Source organism: Muntiacus reevesi, chromosome 1 (genome assembly GCF_963930625.1).
Source record: "Muntiacus reevesi chromosome 1, mMunRee1.1, whole genome shotgun sequence".
Classification (NCBI taxonomy): domain Eukaryota; kingdom Metazoa; phylum Chordata; class Mammalia; order Artiodactyla; family Cervidae; genus Muntiacus; species Muntiacus reevesi.
The window spans coordinates 20788579-20807067 of NC_089249.1; the positions used below are offsets into that span (position 1 = coordinate 20788579).

The 18489-nt window shown below is 52.3% G+C and overlaps 1 protein-coding gene across 2 annotated transcripts; it reads right to left on the minus strand.

Moving 5' to 3' along the window:
* Positions 1–435: 435 nt before the first annotated feature.
* On the minus strand, positions 436–17447 carry FOXRED2 (FAD dependent oxidoreductase domain containing 2). Of its 2 annotated transcripts, none has more exons than XM_065921414.1 (9): positions 17422–17447; positions 16249–16797; positions 14063–14314; positions 13675–13938; positions 13171–13337; positions 9775–9940; positions 8180–8421; positions 6893–7063; positions 436–3829 (listed from the first exon to the last, which is right to left on the minus strand). In XM_065921414.1, the coding sequence occupies exons 2-9, from the start codon at positions 16794–16796 to the stop codon at positions 3570–3572; spliced, it is 2070 nt and encodes a 689-aa protein (XP_065777486.1). In that variant the 5' UTR covers position 16797; positions 17422–17447; the 3' UTR covers positions 436–3569. The 2 variants fall into 2 exon arrangements, with proteins under 2 accessions (XP_065777486.1, XP_065777479.1); XM_065921407.1 differs by lacking the exon at positions 17422–17447 and adding an exon at positions 17286–17321.
* Positions 17448–18489: the final 1042 nt, after the last annotated feature.

Below are 18489 nucleotides of genomic sequence, written 5' to 3' on the forward strand. Positions count from 1 at the left end.
ATGAGCTCAGCTGACAAATTCATTTCTTGGTGAGTTGATTTCCAGGAAGGCTTTAGGGACACCCCATTTTTATCACACAAAAGAAATTAGGGGCTCATATTAAGCCTGAGATTACATTCATTTTCTTGTCACTTGGGAGGGAAGATTCTTCCAGAGACTGGTGTTGTCCAGCTGGGTCTATCGGTCCAAAGAGTCTAGGAGAGGAGCACACACCACTTTTAAAGTTCCCTTCCCTAGACAGAGCACATTTTCTCCTCCGACACCGATGCAGTGTCTTCTCAGCTGGGGCAACAGATGACAGCAGTGGCACCACCTGGACCAGAGGGCAGAGCGCACGCCCTGCCAAGGGCTCCCCGCCCCTCCTGCCCCCAGCGACTTCACAGTCCAGAAACAGAGACGATTTTTAAAAATAAATGAATTTATTTCACCATGGAGTATAAACCCAAATTTGGGCAAAAGAGGAAAAAGGAAAAAAAAAAAAAACAACTCTGCAAACCTAATACCTCCACAGTTTCCCTTGTATATGGTTTTTCTATTTTTATATAGTTACAAGCAGTTGGAACTAGTTTCATATCCTGATTCTTTTCACTTAATTTTGTCACAGATGTACTTGTATCAATATTATATAATCTTTTACCACTTTTTAGAGTTTTTGAGGGATGTTTAATATTCATGGGCTGAATGTGCCATAGTTTACGTAACTATTCTCCATTTTTCTCATTTCATTGTTCTTAATATAAAAGATAATTTGCTTATTATTTATTTTTATGTATGTTGTTTTCTGCCATAATTATTTTTGCCCATGCTTTTTGCCTTTTAATAATCATTTTCTTTAAAATAGGCATATTAGTCAGGCAGGATGGTTGTACCCAGAAATGTTAAACCTTTTCCCCTGGGGAATTACTCTATTGGTTCTAAACTTGGAAACTTCTTTCTTTTATTGTAGTACCTCCTCTCCACCTCTAGTTTCTATATGGCTTTGAAAAATTAACCTGAAATTAATGTTGAAGTATAATATGAAATAGGGGTCTAAATGAGATTGATTTTCTTTCCCAAGTTAGTAACCCATTGGTCCAACATCATTTTTATTTACTTAATTTTGGCCATGCCCAGGGCATGTGGGATCTTAGTTCTCTGAGCAGGGATTGAACCTGTATCCCTGGCATTGGGAACTCAGTCTTAACCACTGGACCACCAGGAAAGTTCCAGTCTAACATCACTTATTGCACAATCCTGTACAATCTTTTCCACTGGTTTGTGATTCCCTTTAAAAAACACCTCCATCTTAGAACAGGCTCTACTTCTGGCCTATTGTTTCATTGATTTGTCTGTTTTGCATGTGTAACTTTATAATATTTTCAAAAAGAATGAATGGATGAAGTCAGGCCTTAGCTAGGAGAAGGACTTGATCTGGCTGGAAACGACAAGATCTGCTAGATGGCTGTCTAAACTTGACAAGGAAAGAAACTGAGGCAATGAAGTAGGACACATGAGTCCATACAACACAAGAGGAAGATAGCAGACAGCAAAGATGCCAGGCCTAAGGCAACGGGCACTCAGGGGCAAGGATTTACAAAAAAGGCCCCGGAGGCTGGGTTGCTAGAAGATAGCAAGATGTAGACAGGACTCCAGCCAATGCAGTAATGATCTTCATAGGAAAAAGTAGTTCTCTGAATTTACAGGAAAAATACCAGGGAATGTGTGTCTCATTGGCTGAGTAAGAGCTGAACTATGTCTTATTAAACACAAATAAGGCTGGTGATATTTTGATGGAATTAAGAACTTGGCACATGACAGGAAGAGCAGCAGATGTCACATACTTAGGCGTCAGTCAACTATTCGTTACAGCACCTCGAACCGGGGGCTCAGCCAGCCTTTAGTAACTGGGTAGGCAAGATGTGTGTAACAGGATTTGATAATATGGGTACAGTCCTAATTATTTATTTTCATACTTTTTTTTAAATTTTATTTTTCGGCCATGCCAAGAGGCATGTAGGATCTTAGTTCCCCAACCAGGGATTGAACCCTCACACCCCCTGCATTGGAAGTGTGGAGTCTTAACCACTGGACCACTAGAAATCCCAAAAGATTTTTTTAAAAAAAAGTTTAGGAAAAGGAAGGGTGGACTAATGGGACCCAATTTTGGTTTACCTGTAAACAGTTTGAAATACAGCAAATTCAACAGCCTGGGATTAGGGAGAGACCCTTCACTGAGAAGTTTCAGCTCTCTGTAAACTATGCCATGTCTTGCCATGGGGTAACCTCCTCCCTGACAGGCTCAGGCTTTTGGAGTCTCACTGTTGTGACTGCAAACACCTGGAGCACAGACAGTGGTGCTGGGGGTAAGGGATTTTGGACCTGGCCGTCATGAAGAAGCTGTTCCAAGTAAAGGGCAGTGGATCTGGAAAGCTTGTGTCCCTACCATTCTGAATAGACACATGAAGGACTTACTGGTAAGAACCAGTGAGAAAGCTATCACCTGTGATCCCGGGCTTTTGAGGAAACCACCATGATTATTTTCTGTACAAATGCTTTCCCATGGCTTACTCATCAATGGGACTGAAATACCTGATGAGAGAGTAAGAAGGGATAGATTCCTGGTGAGGAGGGACAATAAAAAAGCCAGAACAGCTCAGGGAACCAGAAACTACATTCATCATCGTTATCTTACAAACTCATTTATAGATGATTTCTTGCCCATGCTGAGCTGGGCTCTGTATGGAACAGTGGGGTGAATCCCCTCCAAGAGAATCCCCACTGATAGCCAGCATGGGGACCATTTCACAAAACCTGATCTGGCAGGGCAGAGGCGAGGAGGTGCTGTTCGGAATGCCAGAGGGCAGGGGAGTAGGATGAGAGAGAGAACACAGAGCGGGAAGGCAAGTCAGGGAGGGCGGTCCTGGGGAAAGAGCAGCTTGGCAGAGACCTGCGTAGATAAGATGGCCTGCAGGGAACTGTCCTCTCTGCCCCGACTGGGATTCTGAAAGCAGAGATGGGGCGGGGAGAGGCAGTATGGTGAAGCAGGGCGGGCCTTAGGGCTTCCCAGACTCCTGGCTGGGACCCCTGGGATCACCTGACCTTCCTCAGCTGGTGTTTCCATCAGTGGGTAATGGCCCCACCTGCCCCACTTGGCGGAGGACCTTAGAGCCTTTGTCTTAAAGTGCCTGCTACAACCCGTATGAAGATGAGGGTGGATTGCACTTGTGAAACGCTTCACGGGTAGGCGGAATCCAGGGCCCTCGGAAGAGGAACACTGGGCACTTGATGGGGACGGAGCTGAGGCCAGCCTGGTGCTCATGGTGGCTGGCTTGCAGACAAGTCTGGCTTGGAAGGCGGCTCCCTTCCGTCTGGCAGAAGATGCTGTCCCTGGACCCCTCTTCCCAGAAATCCCTGAACCAAACAGGAGGGGAGACCACCGCGTGGCCACCCTTCAGCCCATCTGTGCCCTCCGGGTGGCTTTGGTGCGGTCGCCGCGACGATCTGAGGGGGGGTCTTTGGCAATCACGTGGGAGCACGAAACTGCGGGGAAGAGGAAGGCTGACTGTGACCCTAGTGGGAGCAGCCGCCCGTCAGAGCTCCTCCTTGTTGCTGCTGAAAGGTGAGACCGGAGGCCCTGGAGCCAGAGGGTGCCCTCCTGGCCCGTGGTCTCCAGGCTGCTGCTCGTTGGCCCCCTGGCGCTGGCCCGTGATGGCAGAGTCCCACAGGAGCCCGCTCTCCACGCCGTGCTGACGGAGGCTCTCAGTTCCCACGAGACCCTGCGTTCTCAGGTAGCCCTGCTGGCAAAAGGGCGGGAGCTTCTGGTGTGTTAGGGCGAACAGGAAACAGGACTCTGCACAAAAGTAAAAGGAGATGGACTGAGAGCTGTGGGGACAGGTCCAAGGGGAGGGGCTGCTGATGCCCCAGTGGCCTCACTGCTTCCCTCCAGCCCCTGAGCCTGGGGGCCGACTGTTCTGGGTATCTCATGTCTGACCTGGGTAGCTGTGGACCCCATCCTTCCCTGAAGTTCTAAGACTAGGAGCCGCCTTGACATTATGGGGGAAAAAAGCTCCAAGGAAAGCAAACCAAAGAGGTGGCCCAGCTCCCAGAGATAGGGGCCTGCATGCTGCCGTGTGTGGCGCCACTGGGAGGAGGGAGCTCACCCACTCAGGAGCAGCCTCTCGGCCTTCTGTTCCAGGAGCCACCCTGGGGGCTGGGATCTACCGAAACCCGGATGCCTAGAGCCTGTGCTCTGTGACAAGCGAAGATCCCGCAATGAGAAGCCAATGCACAGCAAAGACCCAGTGCAGCCAAAAATAAATAAAAATTCTTTTTAAATTAAAAAAAAAAAAAAAGCAAAGGATTAAACAGATGTGGGCTCAGGCTTCTAAGGGCTTTAGAGACAGGATGGGAAGATGGCGTGTCAGAGAACCGTCCTGACCTCCTGTCTCAGTAAACAGGCACATTATAAAGGGTGCTGTAAGGCTCACACGAATGATCAGGCTGGGAGTGCTACAGGAACGGTATTTCCCACCTTCTCTCTGACTTCCAGTACAGAGAGCCCTTGGCAGAATGGGCCACAACCACCCTCTCTGAACAGGGAAGACAGCAGACATGGGAGAGGATGGAGGGGGGCCAGTGAGGCAGCCTTTTGGCAAGCAACCCCTCCAATGACATACGTCACCCCTTCTGCAGGGCCAGGGGGCAGAGAAGCCCAGCAGATCTGGGGCCAGAACTAGCAGCTGCACATCTGTTAAAGGGATGGAGGGGAAGCCCACCTCTGCCAGCTAGCCTTTTGTGGGGGGAGTCTTGCAAGTTCAAGGCAGTGACACCTGGTGACTTGTACTGTTGAGTATATCTAGGAGATAGGAGCCAGGAGACTCAAAGGGCCTGTGGTGATGGACTGGTGGGACCCATGACTCAGGGCCGGAATACACCCCCTAAAAGGTACCAGTATCTCTGTACTCCTGAAACCTCAAGAAATAGGTAGGCATTTTGCAGCTGAGATCTCTAGACCTTCAATGCACAACTTCCTATGGAAGCATACAGTCAGAGCTGATGTCTGCAGGATGCTACTACTTCAAAGCTGCTTTAGCTCTGCTGTCTGAATTACCCCTGCTGGAGCGTCTACATATGTTTAGACTGTTAACTTCAAGTACTGTTTTAAGCCATCTCCCTTGGTACATACATTTTTTATTTCAAGGTGAGCTGAAGGACTCCTGCTCTCTGACCTGTAGGCCAAGGACTGACGATCTCTAACCTGGTCTGATACGAATAGTGCCTGATATGCAACCACTGTTTCAACAGATATTTGCTAAACAGAAAAAAAATTTGGCTATCCTAGTAATTCAGAGAGTTAAAAAAAAAAAAAAAGACAAAAATCTGGCTTGTTTTGGTCAGTTCTGCCTCTGAATCATGAGACTTCTCTTCCCAAGTCCCTCTTTGGGTTCGACTATCAGAGCTGTCTTCCAGTTCACCAATTTTCCCTTCATCTATGTCTAATGTGCTACTAACCTTGACACTGAGTTTCTAATTACAAACTGTTATTTTTATGTCCAGAAGTTCTACTTGGACCTTTCTCAAAATTACCCATTCAATATCCTTTCATTCTATTTTTAGTAATCCCTTTTTTATTTATTCACAGAGTCTATACATACTTTACATCTTCTCTCTGACCACTCCAATTCATATATTCCCTGTAGGTTTAATTCAACAGTGTTGTTTCTCTTGACACTCCTGCATGGTCATTTGAGTTCCTGTGTGTTACTGATTTCTGCTTGGGAGTTCATGTTCCAGAGAACTTTCATCTGTGGGAATTCTTCGAGGTCTGGCTTTAAAGTCTATTTCCTCACAGAAGACTCGCACTGATGCCTGTGATTTCTGCACCAAGATGATAGTGTGAACTTTGGCCCCAAACTCCTACAAATGAGGCCTAGTGGATGGAAATTCTCAAGGGAGGTTTTTCTCCCCGCACTACACAGAGCCAAAAATCCTGCATCTCCTCTGTCTCTCCTGGGAGTACTTTCTGGCTCCTAGCTTACCCACTGAGACCCTCTCTTTATTTGTTTTCTGTACAGACCTCTTAGGGCTTCCCTTAGGGTGCTAGTGGTAAAGAACCCACCTGCCAATGCACGAGACACAGGAGACGCGGGTTTGATACCTGGGTTGGGAAGATCCCCTGGAGAAGGAAATGGCAACCCCCTCCAGTATTCTTGCCTGGAAAATCCCATGGACAGAGGAGCCTGGCGGGCTACAGACCATGGGGTCGTAGGAGAGTCAGACACGAGTGAGCCACTAAGTACGCACATACAGACCTCCTGCCCGCTCCAGCCTCGCCTTTCTGTCCCCATGTGCTGGTCAGTTATGCAGGCTCTAGACCCCCAATGGCCAGCGGGTATCACCTTCTCCAGTATGTGTTCTGTGCTTTTCTTAGTGTCTGGCTTCTGGTGGGGGTGGGTCCCATTTTTCCTGTAAGTTCTTTAAAGAAGACATTTTACTCAGTGTCTGCATGCATGCACGCTAAGTCGCTTCAGCCGTGTCCAACTCTTTGCGACCCCATGGACTGCAGCCCGCCAGGCTCCTCTGTCCTTGGAATTTTCCAGGTGAGAATATGGGAGTGGGTTGCCATTTCCTCCTCCAGGAGATCTTCCAGACCCAGGGATCGAACCCGAGTCTCTTATGTCTCCTGCATAGGCAGGAGGGGTCTTTACCGCTAGTGCTACCTGGGAAGCGCTAGTGTGCACAGGTGTGCCATGCTGGGAGGGCTTTCTGTGAACATCAAGGCCCCTGCTGTAGGAGATGACGTCTTGGGTGTGGGTTTCCAGACGTGTGTCTGAAAGTTCCACAGGGCGCCGATCTACCTGGTCGTCTTCACCCCCCAGCTCAGCCCCTCTGTCCTCCTGGGAACCTAACCTACCTGCATAGAAGCTTCGCAGATCGGTATCCAGACAGTTCTCCAGGAAGCGCCTCAGGGGCAGGATGTGCCCCACCGGGGCCGTCCAGTCTGTCAGGAAATCTTCCACCACGTGGTGGAGGGCCCAGGGCCGCGGGAGCGGCCAGCCCGCTGGGCGGAACCTCACCTCCTGCTCTGTGGGGAGGAGAGGGCACCACTTGAGTCCTTCCCAGAGCTGCAGCCCCGGTGCCGCCCCCCTATCCTCTTCTGCTCGGCCTTCCTGACACCTCTCTGGTCAGCCGGTTCAGCTGTCCTTCCAAATGTCTGAAAGGCTGATGTGAAGGAGAGGGACTAGGCCAGACTCACTCCTGTGCTGTCAGGGGGAGGAAATGAGACCAGTCTCTTGAACTTGGTTTGCTTCTAAGACTTGCATGGACTGAGGTCTGCTGCGGCTGCTTTGAAACTGGTCTTTCTGTGAGTGGACTCTGGGTCCTGCCTCCAAGGGGTCTTAGGGCCCCTCTAGTCCATTTCCTATCTGGTGGGGTGCCCTTCTGTGTGTCCCCGTCACAGGGCGCCCAGCCATGACCATTCCCGTACCAGGAAACTGCGAGGGGGCCTGTCCCAGCCTCGGCAGCTTTCAGGATGAGCTGCTGCTTACGAGTGTGAACCTGGGCTCCTGTCACTTCTACCCGCTGACACTACCTCTGCCCTCTGGAGCGACCCCTAATTTTAGATGATCCTCTTCCAGGTGACATGTCTTCAAGTCAGAGCCAGGAGTCGTGTTCCCCAGGTCGGCCATCTGTCAGTAACCAGTCTGTACAGGCCACTGTGCTGGCATTCTGTGTTACCTCATCCATTCTCCTCTTACACGGAAGGTGTCACTGCCATCCCATTTCATACATGAGCAAGCTGAGGCTCAGAGGGGTTACGTAATGGCGCAAGGTCACAGCGAGGGAAGGACGACCCTGGGAACAGTGCCCAGCTTTCCTGTTCTCTTTCTATGCTGACCTGCTCCCGTCCCTTCGCTGTTCCTCCTAGAGTCAGTCTCCAGACCACCCTGTCCCCCGCCTCACTGCAAGGCCAGCCTTCTCTGGACACAGCGACGACACTGCCCCTCTTACTACTGGAGGCGACCACAGCACTCCAAGTGTGGCCTGCTGTGGGCCAGAATCTGGGAACAGCATTTATCATTCATAGACCACTTGCTCCACTGAGGCTCTGGGCAGGGCCCCCAGTGTTCCCCCTTTCATCAGCTGAGGGTACCGCATGAAGGCCCAATGGTGCTGGGGTCTGAGGAGGGCCCCAGCTCACCGGTGGGGAGGTGCCTGTAGTAGTAGATGACAGGATGGAGGAAGTTGGACAGCCAGGCATCTTCCATGTGCCCCACAGAGCGGTCAGAAAAGAAGACGTCCTTGTCGGGCCCAGAGTAGTTCCGGCCATACTCCATGTTGATGACGAACAGCCCGTGCCTCGCCCTCTTTCCCGTGATTGTCTCCAGCTGTGCCAGCATCTGCATGGGGAACTCCTCCAGATACTCAAAGATGGTGGCGTTCCTGGGGACAGGGGCACATGACGGGGGTGAGACCCTGGGTCCTTCAGCAGAGGTGACAGGAGCGTGTGTGTGCATGTGTGTGGTGCGCACACGCCACCTCGCCTTCCTAGAAGCAGCCATCAAACAGCATACAGACTCTGATCAGATCTGAGCATCTCACCTCAATAATACTAGAGCCTAGACCTACAGGTGTCAGAAAGCCTGGAGGAACCTGAATGGGTATCTGGGGAAAGGGTGAGCCAGGCTGAGACAGTGACAGAGAAGCCCTATGAGGGACTGAGGGCCTTGGCGTGTTCCAGAGAGAGGACGGAGGCCCGTGGGGCCCCAGTGGAGCCGACGGCGAGGGGCAGGTCAAGGCAGGCCATGTGTGCCGCCATGGCAGTCTCCAGGCCCGGGAAGGGGGGGTGAGGGCCCTCAGAGGGTATTGAAAGGGTGAATTCTGAGTGACTCAAGTTTTAAAAGAATCATTCCGCCCACCGTGTTGAGAGCAGACCACAGGGGCCAAGGCGAGGGGCTGCTCTATCAGTGCAGGAGGGGGATGCTCTGGGGTCCAGACCAAGGTGGCAGCGGTGGGGCTACTGAGAGGCAGGCAGGTCCTAAACACAGGTGGAAGGTAGAGTGGGTGGTGTGAGTGTGGTGAATGGGTGTGAGAGACAGGAGTCAAGGGTGATGAGGGAGGTTCTGCTCCAAGCACCTCTGAGTTTCCTGCATGTCCCTCAGCCTGGTGTGCTGCTGCACCCACTGGCTTTGGACCAGGCTGTTCCTTCTGTGGCTTCTCACCTGCCACCTGTCCTTTCAGACCACACACTCCCCCGCCCCCACCCAGCCCTGCTCCCTTCCCTGCTCCCGATGGTTTCCTTCTAAGGCAGTGACCTCTGTGATCCGCTGCTTATCATTTCATTGATAAGGCTGGCCCAGGGAGCTCGTAAATCCCCACAGGTGGTCACCTGTCATGGTTGCAGGCCACTGCTTCTGTGTTTACTGCCAGATGCTTTCCACCAGTTACCTTTACTCCTTCCTACAGCCCTGCAAGGTCGATGTTATTAGCTCCATTTTGCAGATGAGAGAAAGGCTCAGAGAGGCTAACTAACTTGCCCCAGATCACACTGGTGGAAAGTGGCAAAGCTGCCGTCATACCCACGTCTGTCAATCTGTCTGTCAGTAGGGCTTGTGGTGTTGATTTCCCCCAGAAGAGCCGAGTCCCCTCTCTCTCTGCCAACCCAGTCTCCAGCCTTCTCCATCTTAGGAAGGAACCACTGGGCTGTTCCACACATGCCACAGGAAAAGAAGAGCAAGACGGGGTGGGGGGGTAGACTGGTGGAGATGAGGGCAGGAGATGGGGAGGAAGACTCACTCCTTTAGCAGGACCACGTCGGCCAGCACACTGAACATCTGGTAGAGCCCAGAGGCCTCGTTGATGCGCCGGATGATGGCACTGGCCAGGTGTGTGATGGGGTGCTTGGTGGAGGGCCAGGCCACACCATGGTGGCGCTGCTCCAGCAGCCGGTGGACGGCACGCACTGAAATAGCCAGAGGGAGAATGGCAAGCTGCCCTTAAGATGTTATCTTTCACCTCTGGGAGGACACAGCGTCCCCATCAGCTCTGCACCCGGGACATACTCATGTGCATGGCTCTGAGAAGATGCCTTTAGGGGAGGATCGTACAGGTTTTCTGAGAAGGGCTGGGGGGGAAGTGTTTCTGGCTTTACTGGTGTCTATCAGGTGACTCAATTTATGCTCTGGTGGGATAGCAGCCATAGAGGACCGCAAAATGAATGGGCATGGCTAGATTTGGTCCCCAGGCCGGAGACTACCTGTTCCTGCTTTAGGCCGCCTGCATGTAAAAGTCCTGCCACTGTCACCTCACATGTGACATGTTCACACCAGGCCCAGAGCCTTTCTCTGCAACCTCTCCTCTCTCCATAGCCCCCACATCTGTCAGAGACTCCCAGATGGAGAACCTTTTGATGGCTCCCTCTCCGTCACAGCCAAAATCCAATCTCAGTTCTACTTTGAGATACTTTGTATATTTCTGGAAGGATAGAGAAGAAAGTAATCTCCAACAACGGGGACCATTATCTGTGGACCTGGGGCTGCCCTTACACAGCTGTGACACTGGGACACCCGCACAACTACCTGCCTCCTCGAAATGAATCAACACAACACCCAAATCCAATAATGGCAAAGACACAATTCACGTGACAAGAGGCTTGGTCTGCCCGCGGTCACAGGAACGGATGTTCAGCCTCATGAGACAGACAGACAGAAACCTGGTTCTCTGGAGGAAACAAGGTTAGGCTGAGTTTTGTGAAAGGCTGAGTAATTACACGGCTAGGGGAATGGGGTAGGGGGCCTGACAAAAGGAGCACAGGTGCAAAGACATAAAACCTTGAGAGAGATGGGCGCATTCTGAAAAGGAGGCGAGTGCCAGGCTGGGCAGGTGAGCTGGTGCTGGCCTGTATGAAGCTCTGGACACTATGCAGAGGACCTGGCTGGGGAGCCCCTGGAAGGTTTTTTGTTCAAATAACAGTGTTTTGGTGGGCATCAGAGTGGCTGGATGGGAAGCCAGAGAGACCAGTGGCAGGAAGACCAGTCAGGAGAGACAAAGAGGCCCCAAGTCAGGCAAGCGAGGCTGGGATGGAGTGATGGGGGAAGGGAGGGGCAGGGCTCCCAGCAGGCCCTACCTTCCACAGCTACCATCTCTTATATTCTGTGACTTTCCACTACCTTGCTGTTTTCTACTTGTCTCCCTTGGGACAAGCTGTTTCTCAGCTGAATGATGAGCAAGGTCGGGCAGGATGTACCGTGTACAGCTGCACTGCCCCTCCCCGTAGGCAGGTCCTCAGCCAGGAATAGGGACCACAGGTCTCAGTGGCCTGTCCACCCAGAAGTGTTTCCCATTTGCCTGAAACTCAATGGTTAGCTGGGAGCCTTTGAATCACACAGGTGTGGATTCAAATGCCACCTCTGCTTCCCATTGGCTTGGTGACTTCGGGTAAGTGACTTAGGTTCTCTGTGCCCCCATTTCCTTCTATGAAAAAGGGAACTGAAATAACAAGATCTGTCTTACGGGGCTGTTGGGAGGATTAAGAATGTGAGATAGGTGGGGCTTCCCAGGTGGGTCAGTGGTAAAGAATCCACCTGCCAATGCAGGAGGCACGGGTTTGATCTCTGGTCTGGGAAGATACCACATGCCTCGGAACAACAAATCATGTGTGCCATAACTATTGATCCTGTGCTCTAGAGCCCAGGCACCCTAGAGTCTGTGCTCTGCAACAAGACAAGCCACCACAATGAGAAGATACACACGGCAACCAGAGGAGTAGCCCCTGCTCGCTGCAACTAGAGAAAAGCCCACGCAGCAACGAAGACCCAGCACAGTCAAAAAAAAAAAAAAAGAGGAAAGTGACCTGGAGAAAGATCAGGGGATGGGGGAGGCAAGAGAGAAGGGGCAGGACCTGCCAGGACAGTGGGTATGGGGAGGGTGACGTGCATAGAGTGTGAGGAGGGTTTCCTGCTGGGGACACAGTTGGAGAGAGAGACTCTTCCTATTCTGTGTGTGTGTGCGGTCTGCAAATATTTTGGTAAACAGACAGCGAACACTCCTTGGTTTTCTTCCCCAACAGCATACACAGGGTATAAAATATATCATCTGGAAATCAACAGCAAAAATGATTATCTTTCCATGCCAAACTGGAAGGAGAGTGAAATGCGGAAACTAGCATCAAGGCAAGTGAGGCATCAAATTAGATGCAGAAACATCAGGAAGAAGGACACTTATGGTGTTTTTATGGTCAAATTAACTGGCCCATGTTAACACTCGTCATGCGATAAAGCACCCATCCAGTGGGCTACCCAGAGGGCAGAAAACTGGCACCGTTGGTACCAGGAATTTTTAAAAAAGAGCTGATATAATCTAGGTGCCATTTTTAATGAAATTTGTTGGTACCCAAAGTTTATGTGTACATAAGGCTTCCCAGGTGCACTGTCTCCAGGAATTACCTTATTTAGTCCTTACCACGGCCCCACGGGGAAGAAAGTCCACCTCATTTACCTCTCCGATGTCAGGGGAGGGCCAACAGGCTTAGGGAGCTTAGGGAGCCTCACAGTCTGAGACCACCCAGCTGTTCCCCAAGGTGAGCTGTCCCCAAGCTCAGCATTACTGCCAATGTAGGTACTTCACCCACACAGGGCTGACGCATGGAGCATGCACCCCCAGGTTACACCTTATCTGGGACTTCTCTGGACAAGTGGTCCCCAACCTTTTTGGCACCAGGGACTGGTTTTGTGGAAGACAACTTTTCTATAGACTCAGGGCGGGGTGGGTGGTTTGGGGATGATTCTTATAAGAAGCACACAACCTAGATCCCTCGCACTCACAGTTCACAGTAGGGTTTGCACTCCTATGAGAATCTAATGCCACCACTGATTTGACAGAAGGCGGAGCTCAGGCAGCACTGTGAGCGATGGAGAGCTCCTATAAATATACATGAAGCTTTGCTCGCTCACCAGCCACTCACCTCCTGCCGTGCGGCCCGGTTCCGGTCCATAGCCCAGGGGTTGGGAACCCCTGCTCTAGATATATCCTCAGACCATGAAAACCCACTGCTGTCTGCCCCAGATGGGAATTTATGACAATCAACTGCTGGTAGGCAATCCCTTTAAGACTGCTCTTAGGGAATAAGGCATGTGTTTGCAAACCCTAGGGATGGTTCTTTCTGGGGACAGAAGCCCTCTCTGCCAGGCTCACCTGTGTATCGGAATCCATGGATAAAACCCCCAGCAGATTTCCGGTAATCCACTGAATGGCTGGCAGTCCCCAGGATGAAGAGGCCCCGGCTCCCTTTGGATTCATAGCTGGCTCTGACCAGGGGGTACTTCTTGCTGAGTTCACTCCCTGAAGAGAGTCGGAGTGACCTGTGAGTGAAGAGGGTTGTGAATTAAAATCACTGCTGTGCATGAAACACTTTTTACAGGCCTGGCACTGAGCTAGTTTAAATCACACCCCAACCCTAGAAGGCAGGTATGATCATGTCCATTGAACACACAGAATAACTGACCTTCAGGGTAAAGATGTGGTGGGCCAGGGACACACCCAGGACTCAAGCCTGACTGGCGTCTGGGCTCGGGTCCCTGTGTGACTTGACAGGACAGGAAGATCGGTTCAGGCCCTCCGGTGTCTCCTTGTCCACCCAGGGCCTGGACCAGACGGTTCTGCTGAGAGATCGAGTTCCTCCCCTCCATTTGGACTCACTTGCTGAAAATGGAGAAGTCAAACTTCCAGCCCAGGCAGCGGATGACCCGGTCATAGGCCACGCGCATGGCAAAGTTGTCATTGTCGTCCTGGGGGAGGGGGATGGCGTCGGAACTCTGGTTGCCTGCCTCCATGAAGAGCTTCAGAGTGATGTGGAACTTGCCCTGGTGGTCTTTCACGATGGCCAAGTCTGTCAGGTCGGACTCGAGCAAGCCGTCCAGGGACTTCAGCTGGTAGGTGTCCAGAAGGCCATTGTTGATGGCCCTGGGGCCCCAAGGGAAGGTCAGGAGAGAGAGAGAAGGGTCTGTGCTAGGTGAGGGAGACTCGGGGGCAGGGGGACTTAGTCAGGCGGGGGCCAGGGCGACACACACGACACCTCCCAGCATACCTGAGGTCTCCGACGTAGTGGGTGGCCCAGGAGAGCCGGACCCGGGAGCGGCTCAGCATATGGATAAAGTTGGTGACACTGAAGATGTTCTCTGCTGTCTCAAAGGCCGAGTTCCCCCGGCCCAGGATCAGCACATTCTGACCCACGAAGTCCTTGGGATCCACGGACACGGACTCATAACCATCCGCATATTCGGAGCCAGGGAAGTCCACCTGGTTGGGCACCGACAAGCCGGTGGCCACGAGAAGGACGCTGCAGGTGGGGGACAGAGGGGGGATGGCTTAGCCTCTCAGCTGAGACCATAAGTAAAAAATCCCTCTGGACCTGCCGCCTGGCTCGCCGGCCCCACCCAGGCTGCTAGGTCCTAAAGGAAAGCAGGTCATTCATTTCTCTGCCTACTTCCTGACCTGTCCCAGCGAATCTGACACTTCACCTCAGCCCCCTCACTGAATGATCCACTGGGCATAGTTTGCTTTTCACCTTTCTGGGATTATACCAAACGTGAGAATCAGTTTTACTTTCTGACTCTAGAGAGGGTGACACCATAAGAAACAATAATTCACTTAATTTTGAACACAGCAGCCATACCAAGTACCACCATGAAAATGAAACTAGACACTCTGCTTTCCCCTTTCTTACTTCCCTGGCAGATGCAGGATCTGCTGAGCAGTGATTCTGTACCAGTCCCTGTACTAAGTACTTTCTGACTCATCTCACTGCTCAAAGCAGGCCTGCGTCGGTATTATTTGGCCTGTGTTACAGGTGAGGAATGCCAGCTCCCAGTGGGCCCATGGCCTCCATAGCTCCTCAGATAGCAGACCTAGACTCTGACCACAGCTCAGCCTAATTTCAGAGTCCTGCTCTTTCTGCTGATGGGGGTTACAATCTTGTGGTGGGCAAGCCAGGAGCTGGACCCTGCCGGCCTGCAGAGGAAAGAGTGGATAACAAGATAGTTTCAAAAACAGGAACAGGTGGTCTGGAGAAAGGGCCTGGGAAGCCCCCATCCCCCCTTGTTTCCTGAGCTGTCCACTGGCTTACATCTGACTCCCCTATACTGTAGCACTTCGAAGTCCTAAGATGCGAGGGTCCAAACTAACCCCACTCCCTAGGCTGTAACAAGGAATGAGGCTGGGCCTCGGGCAAAAGGCTTGAGAAGATGAACTGTGAGGGAGCACCTGCCTGGGGCCAGGTGCTAGACTGACAACCAGGAAGGGGGAGTCAGTCTGGTGGGGCGTTAAGAACACAGGCTTCAGAGTCAGAAAGTCAAGTGCAGTCAAGTGGCAGCTGCTACTTATTAGCTGTGTGACAGAACACCAGTGACTTAACTTCTCTGAGCCTCAGTTTGTCATTCATAAAATGGGGATCAGTGAACCTCCTTCACAGGGTCCTTGTGAGGATTAAACAAGCACGGTAGAATGTGTAACTCTGAGTTGGGGTTGTCTGCACAATATTAAGCTTTCTCCCAAGCCAAAGCAAGCTGAAGCTGAATGCTGGCAGCACTGCCTGTTGTGCCTGGCTCTCATTCAATTCTGAAATCCTACAGAGCCCGGCTAACACTTATTGGACACTTGCCAGCATTTCTCAGAATGGATTTTGGGGAACACAAGTTCTAGGAGAAACACTACAAAAAGGGTTTTGTAGGTGCATAAGCTCAGATAATGCTGAATACTTTACCCAATGTTGGAGCCCTTCAGTGAATGTGAAAATATTTAAGACTGAAAAATCCTGGAGGAAAGAAATGGTCAGAATTTTCAAATATCTTTGGGTACACACATTTCTAGGAAACACCTGGGAAATGATGGATGAACTGAACCTCTGTGTACTGGATTTCAGTGGGAGCAAAGATGGGGAGGGGGCTTTCCGGTTGACTCAGTCTGTAAAGAATGCACCTGCAATGCAGAAGACCCAGGTTTGATCCCTGGGTCAGGAAGATCCCCTGGAGAAGGAAATGGCAACCCACTCCAGTATTCTTGCCTGGAGAATCCCATGGACAGAGGAGCCTGGTGGGCTACAGTCCATGGGCTCTCAAGAGTCAGACATGACTTAGCGACTAAACCACCACCAAAGACGGGCTGAAATGCCCTTTTCCTCCCATTTCTCCCACACATATGGGCCAACCAATGGGTTTTCTTCCTCCCAGAAAGGCCCCAGCTTCAGCAGGTGAGCTGTGCAGCCAGGTTCCTTACCTACACTGGTATGCCTGTCCCCGGTGGTCGGTCAGGATGAAGTAATGGCCATTCCAGGCCCCGCGATCCTTGTTCAGAGTGACGTGGGCAATGGTTGTGTTATACAGCACGTGAAGCCCCAGCCGCTCTGCAAAGTCGCTCAGGTAGCGCACCATGTCGCTGGCGTCGGGATAGTAGGCGTCAGAGTAGTGTCTGAAGAGCAGCCGGGGGTCGTGGCTGAGCAGAGAGTTCCAGTCGTGGCGCAGGTTGAACTCGGCATTGGTCTTGCCAGTGTACCGCTTGTTGATGCTGATGAGCTTGCGGTGCCGGGGGTAGCGCATGAAGAAGCTGCCCGGCCCCGGGGCGCGTTCAAACACCATGTAGTCTCTGCCTGCCCTTTGCAGGAAGTAGGCCATCTGCAGGCCTGCGGGCCCGGCGCCCAGGACGCAGTAGTCCCGATGCACGGGCGCCCAGGCCTGGGCAGGGCGCAGGGAGAGAGCCAGGTGCAGGGCGATGGTCAGGAGCAGCCCCGGGGCGCCCCACAGCGGGGCGGCGGCGGAGAGGCCCATCCTACGGCAGACCACAGGGGTGAGGCCTCGGACCACGGTAGGCCCCTCGAGGCCAGGGGAGCCAGGAACTGGGGGTCTAGAGAGAGGCAAGGGCTTGCCCGTGCGCTCACTGCGATTTAGGGTGCAGCCAGAACCCAAAGACCTCTGACGTCAACTGCCCCGACTGCATCGTTTCTAGCTCGGATCTGGGCTCCCTGTAGAAGTCCCGAACCCCTCCATCTTCCTCAGGATCTTACTTCCCAGGGGCGCCGGACTCCTTACTGACATGGTAATAAAAGGGTGGGTATCTTCCCCAATTTCCCCTAATTTCTGGGGTGCCCAACACCCTCCTAGGGGCTCCCGAGCCCAGACCCTTGAGAGTCACGGCTTTTTGCCCTGGTCCCCGCGCTCCCGGCTCCAGCCTGGAGGATTGGGCTGCACGATCGCGTCCCCCGCCCGCGCCCAGCGCCCCGGCCTCTTCGGTCACGTGACAGGGATGCCCAGGCACACCTGCCGCGGAGCCGCGCGAGGCCGCTCTCCTGCAGACGCGCGGCATCCGGGAGCCGCTCCCTACGCGTGCGCGGTGCCCACGCCCGCAGCTCCCGCCTCCCTGCCCGCCGGCCCACCGCGCGCACAGAGCTCGAACCTCCCAGCCGCTCCGGAGACAGCCTGCCGCCGAGTCAGGCCGCAATCGGCCAGCCCGCGCCTCCGCGGCGGCCCCGCCTCTCCTGCCCGGCCAATGGTAGGGGGCAGGGTCACGTGGCGAGGCGCGACACGCCGGGCGGGGCTGGCCTGGTCTGGGCGCCGGGATGCCCGCGAGCGAAGCGCACGTGCTGTGCCGCCGGCCGGCACCTGCAGGGAGGGGTGGTGGCAGGGTTGAAGACCGAATCTGGCAAGGGCGCGGAGCTCTTTAAAGCTGTGTCTTTCCCCTTGTAAGGGAGGCACGGGAGCAGATGACTTTGGGAGGTAAGCCCCCGTGACACTTCATTAATGTGGGCAAGGACTAGTTGGCTACCCAGTACCTTGAGACTGGAAACCAAGTTGGTGAAACCAGGAACAGTAAAGCAACTAACGAGTTTTCGCTACAATGATTCAGTCTGTCCTTCACTAAGTAACAAACAGGACTGACTTGATCTTCCATCAGAAGAGGAGGGGTAGGGGCTGTTTCCAATATAATGTAGCTGACTAGCCAAATGGAACTCAGAGGGAGTTTGCTTAATTAAGATAGAGCTGCGAACTGGAATGTGGAATTAACCGCCCCGCCCCCATTTATACTCCAAATCATGAGCTCTTTCCAAACTTTTTATTGATTTATGAAGCCCCTTTTATGTGCTTGCTATCCATTAACAATTAATTGTCTATCTATGGAAGAAATGGAGAATTTTAATTGAGCCAACCTAAAGCTGGCTTAAAACTCAACATTCAAAAAACTAAGATCACGGCATCTGGTCCCATCACTTCATGGCAAATAGTTGGGGAAACAATGGAAACGGTGACAGACTTTATTTTCTCGGGCTCCAAAGTCACCACAGACGGTAATTGCAGCCATGAAATTAAAAGATGCTTGCTCCTTGGAAGAAAAGCTATGACAAATGTAGACAGCATGTTAAAAAACAGAGACATCAAAGCAAAAACAAAAACAGAGACATCACTTTGCTGACAAAGGTCCATACAGTCAAAGGTATAGTTTTTCATGTATGGATGAGAGTTAGAC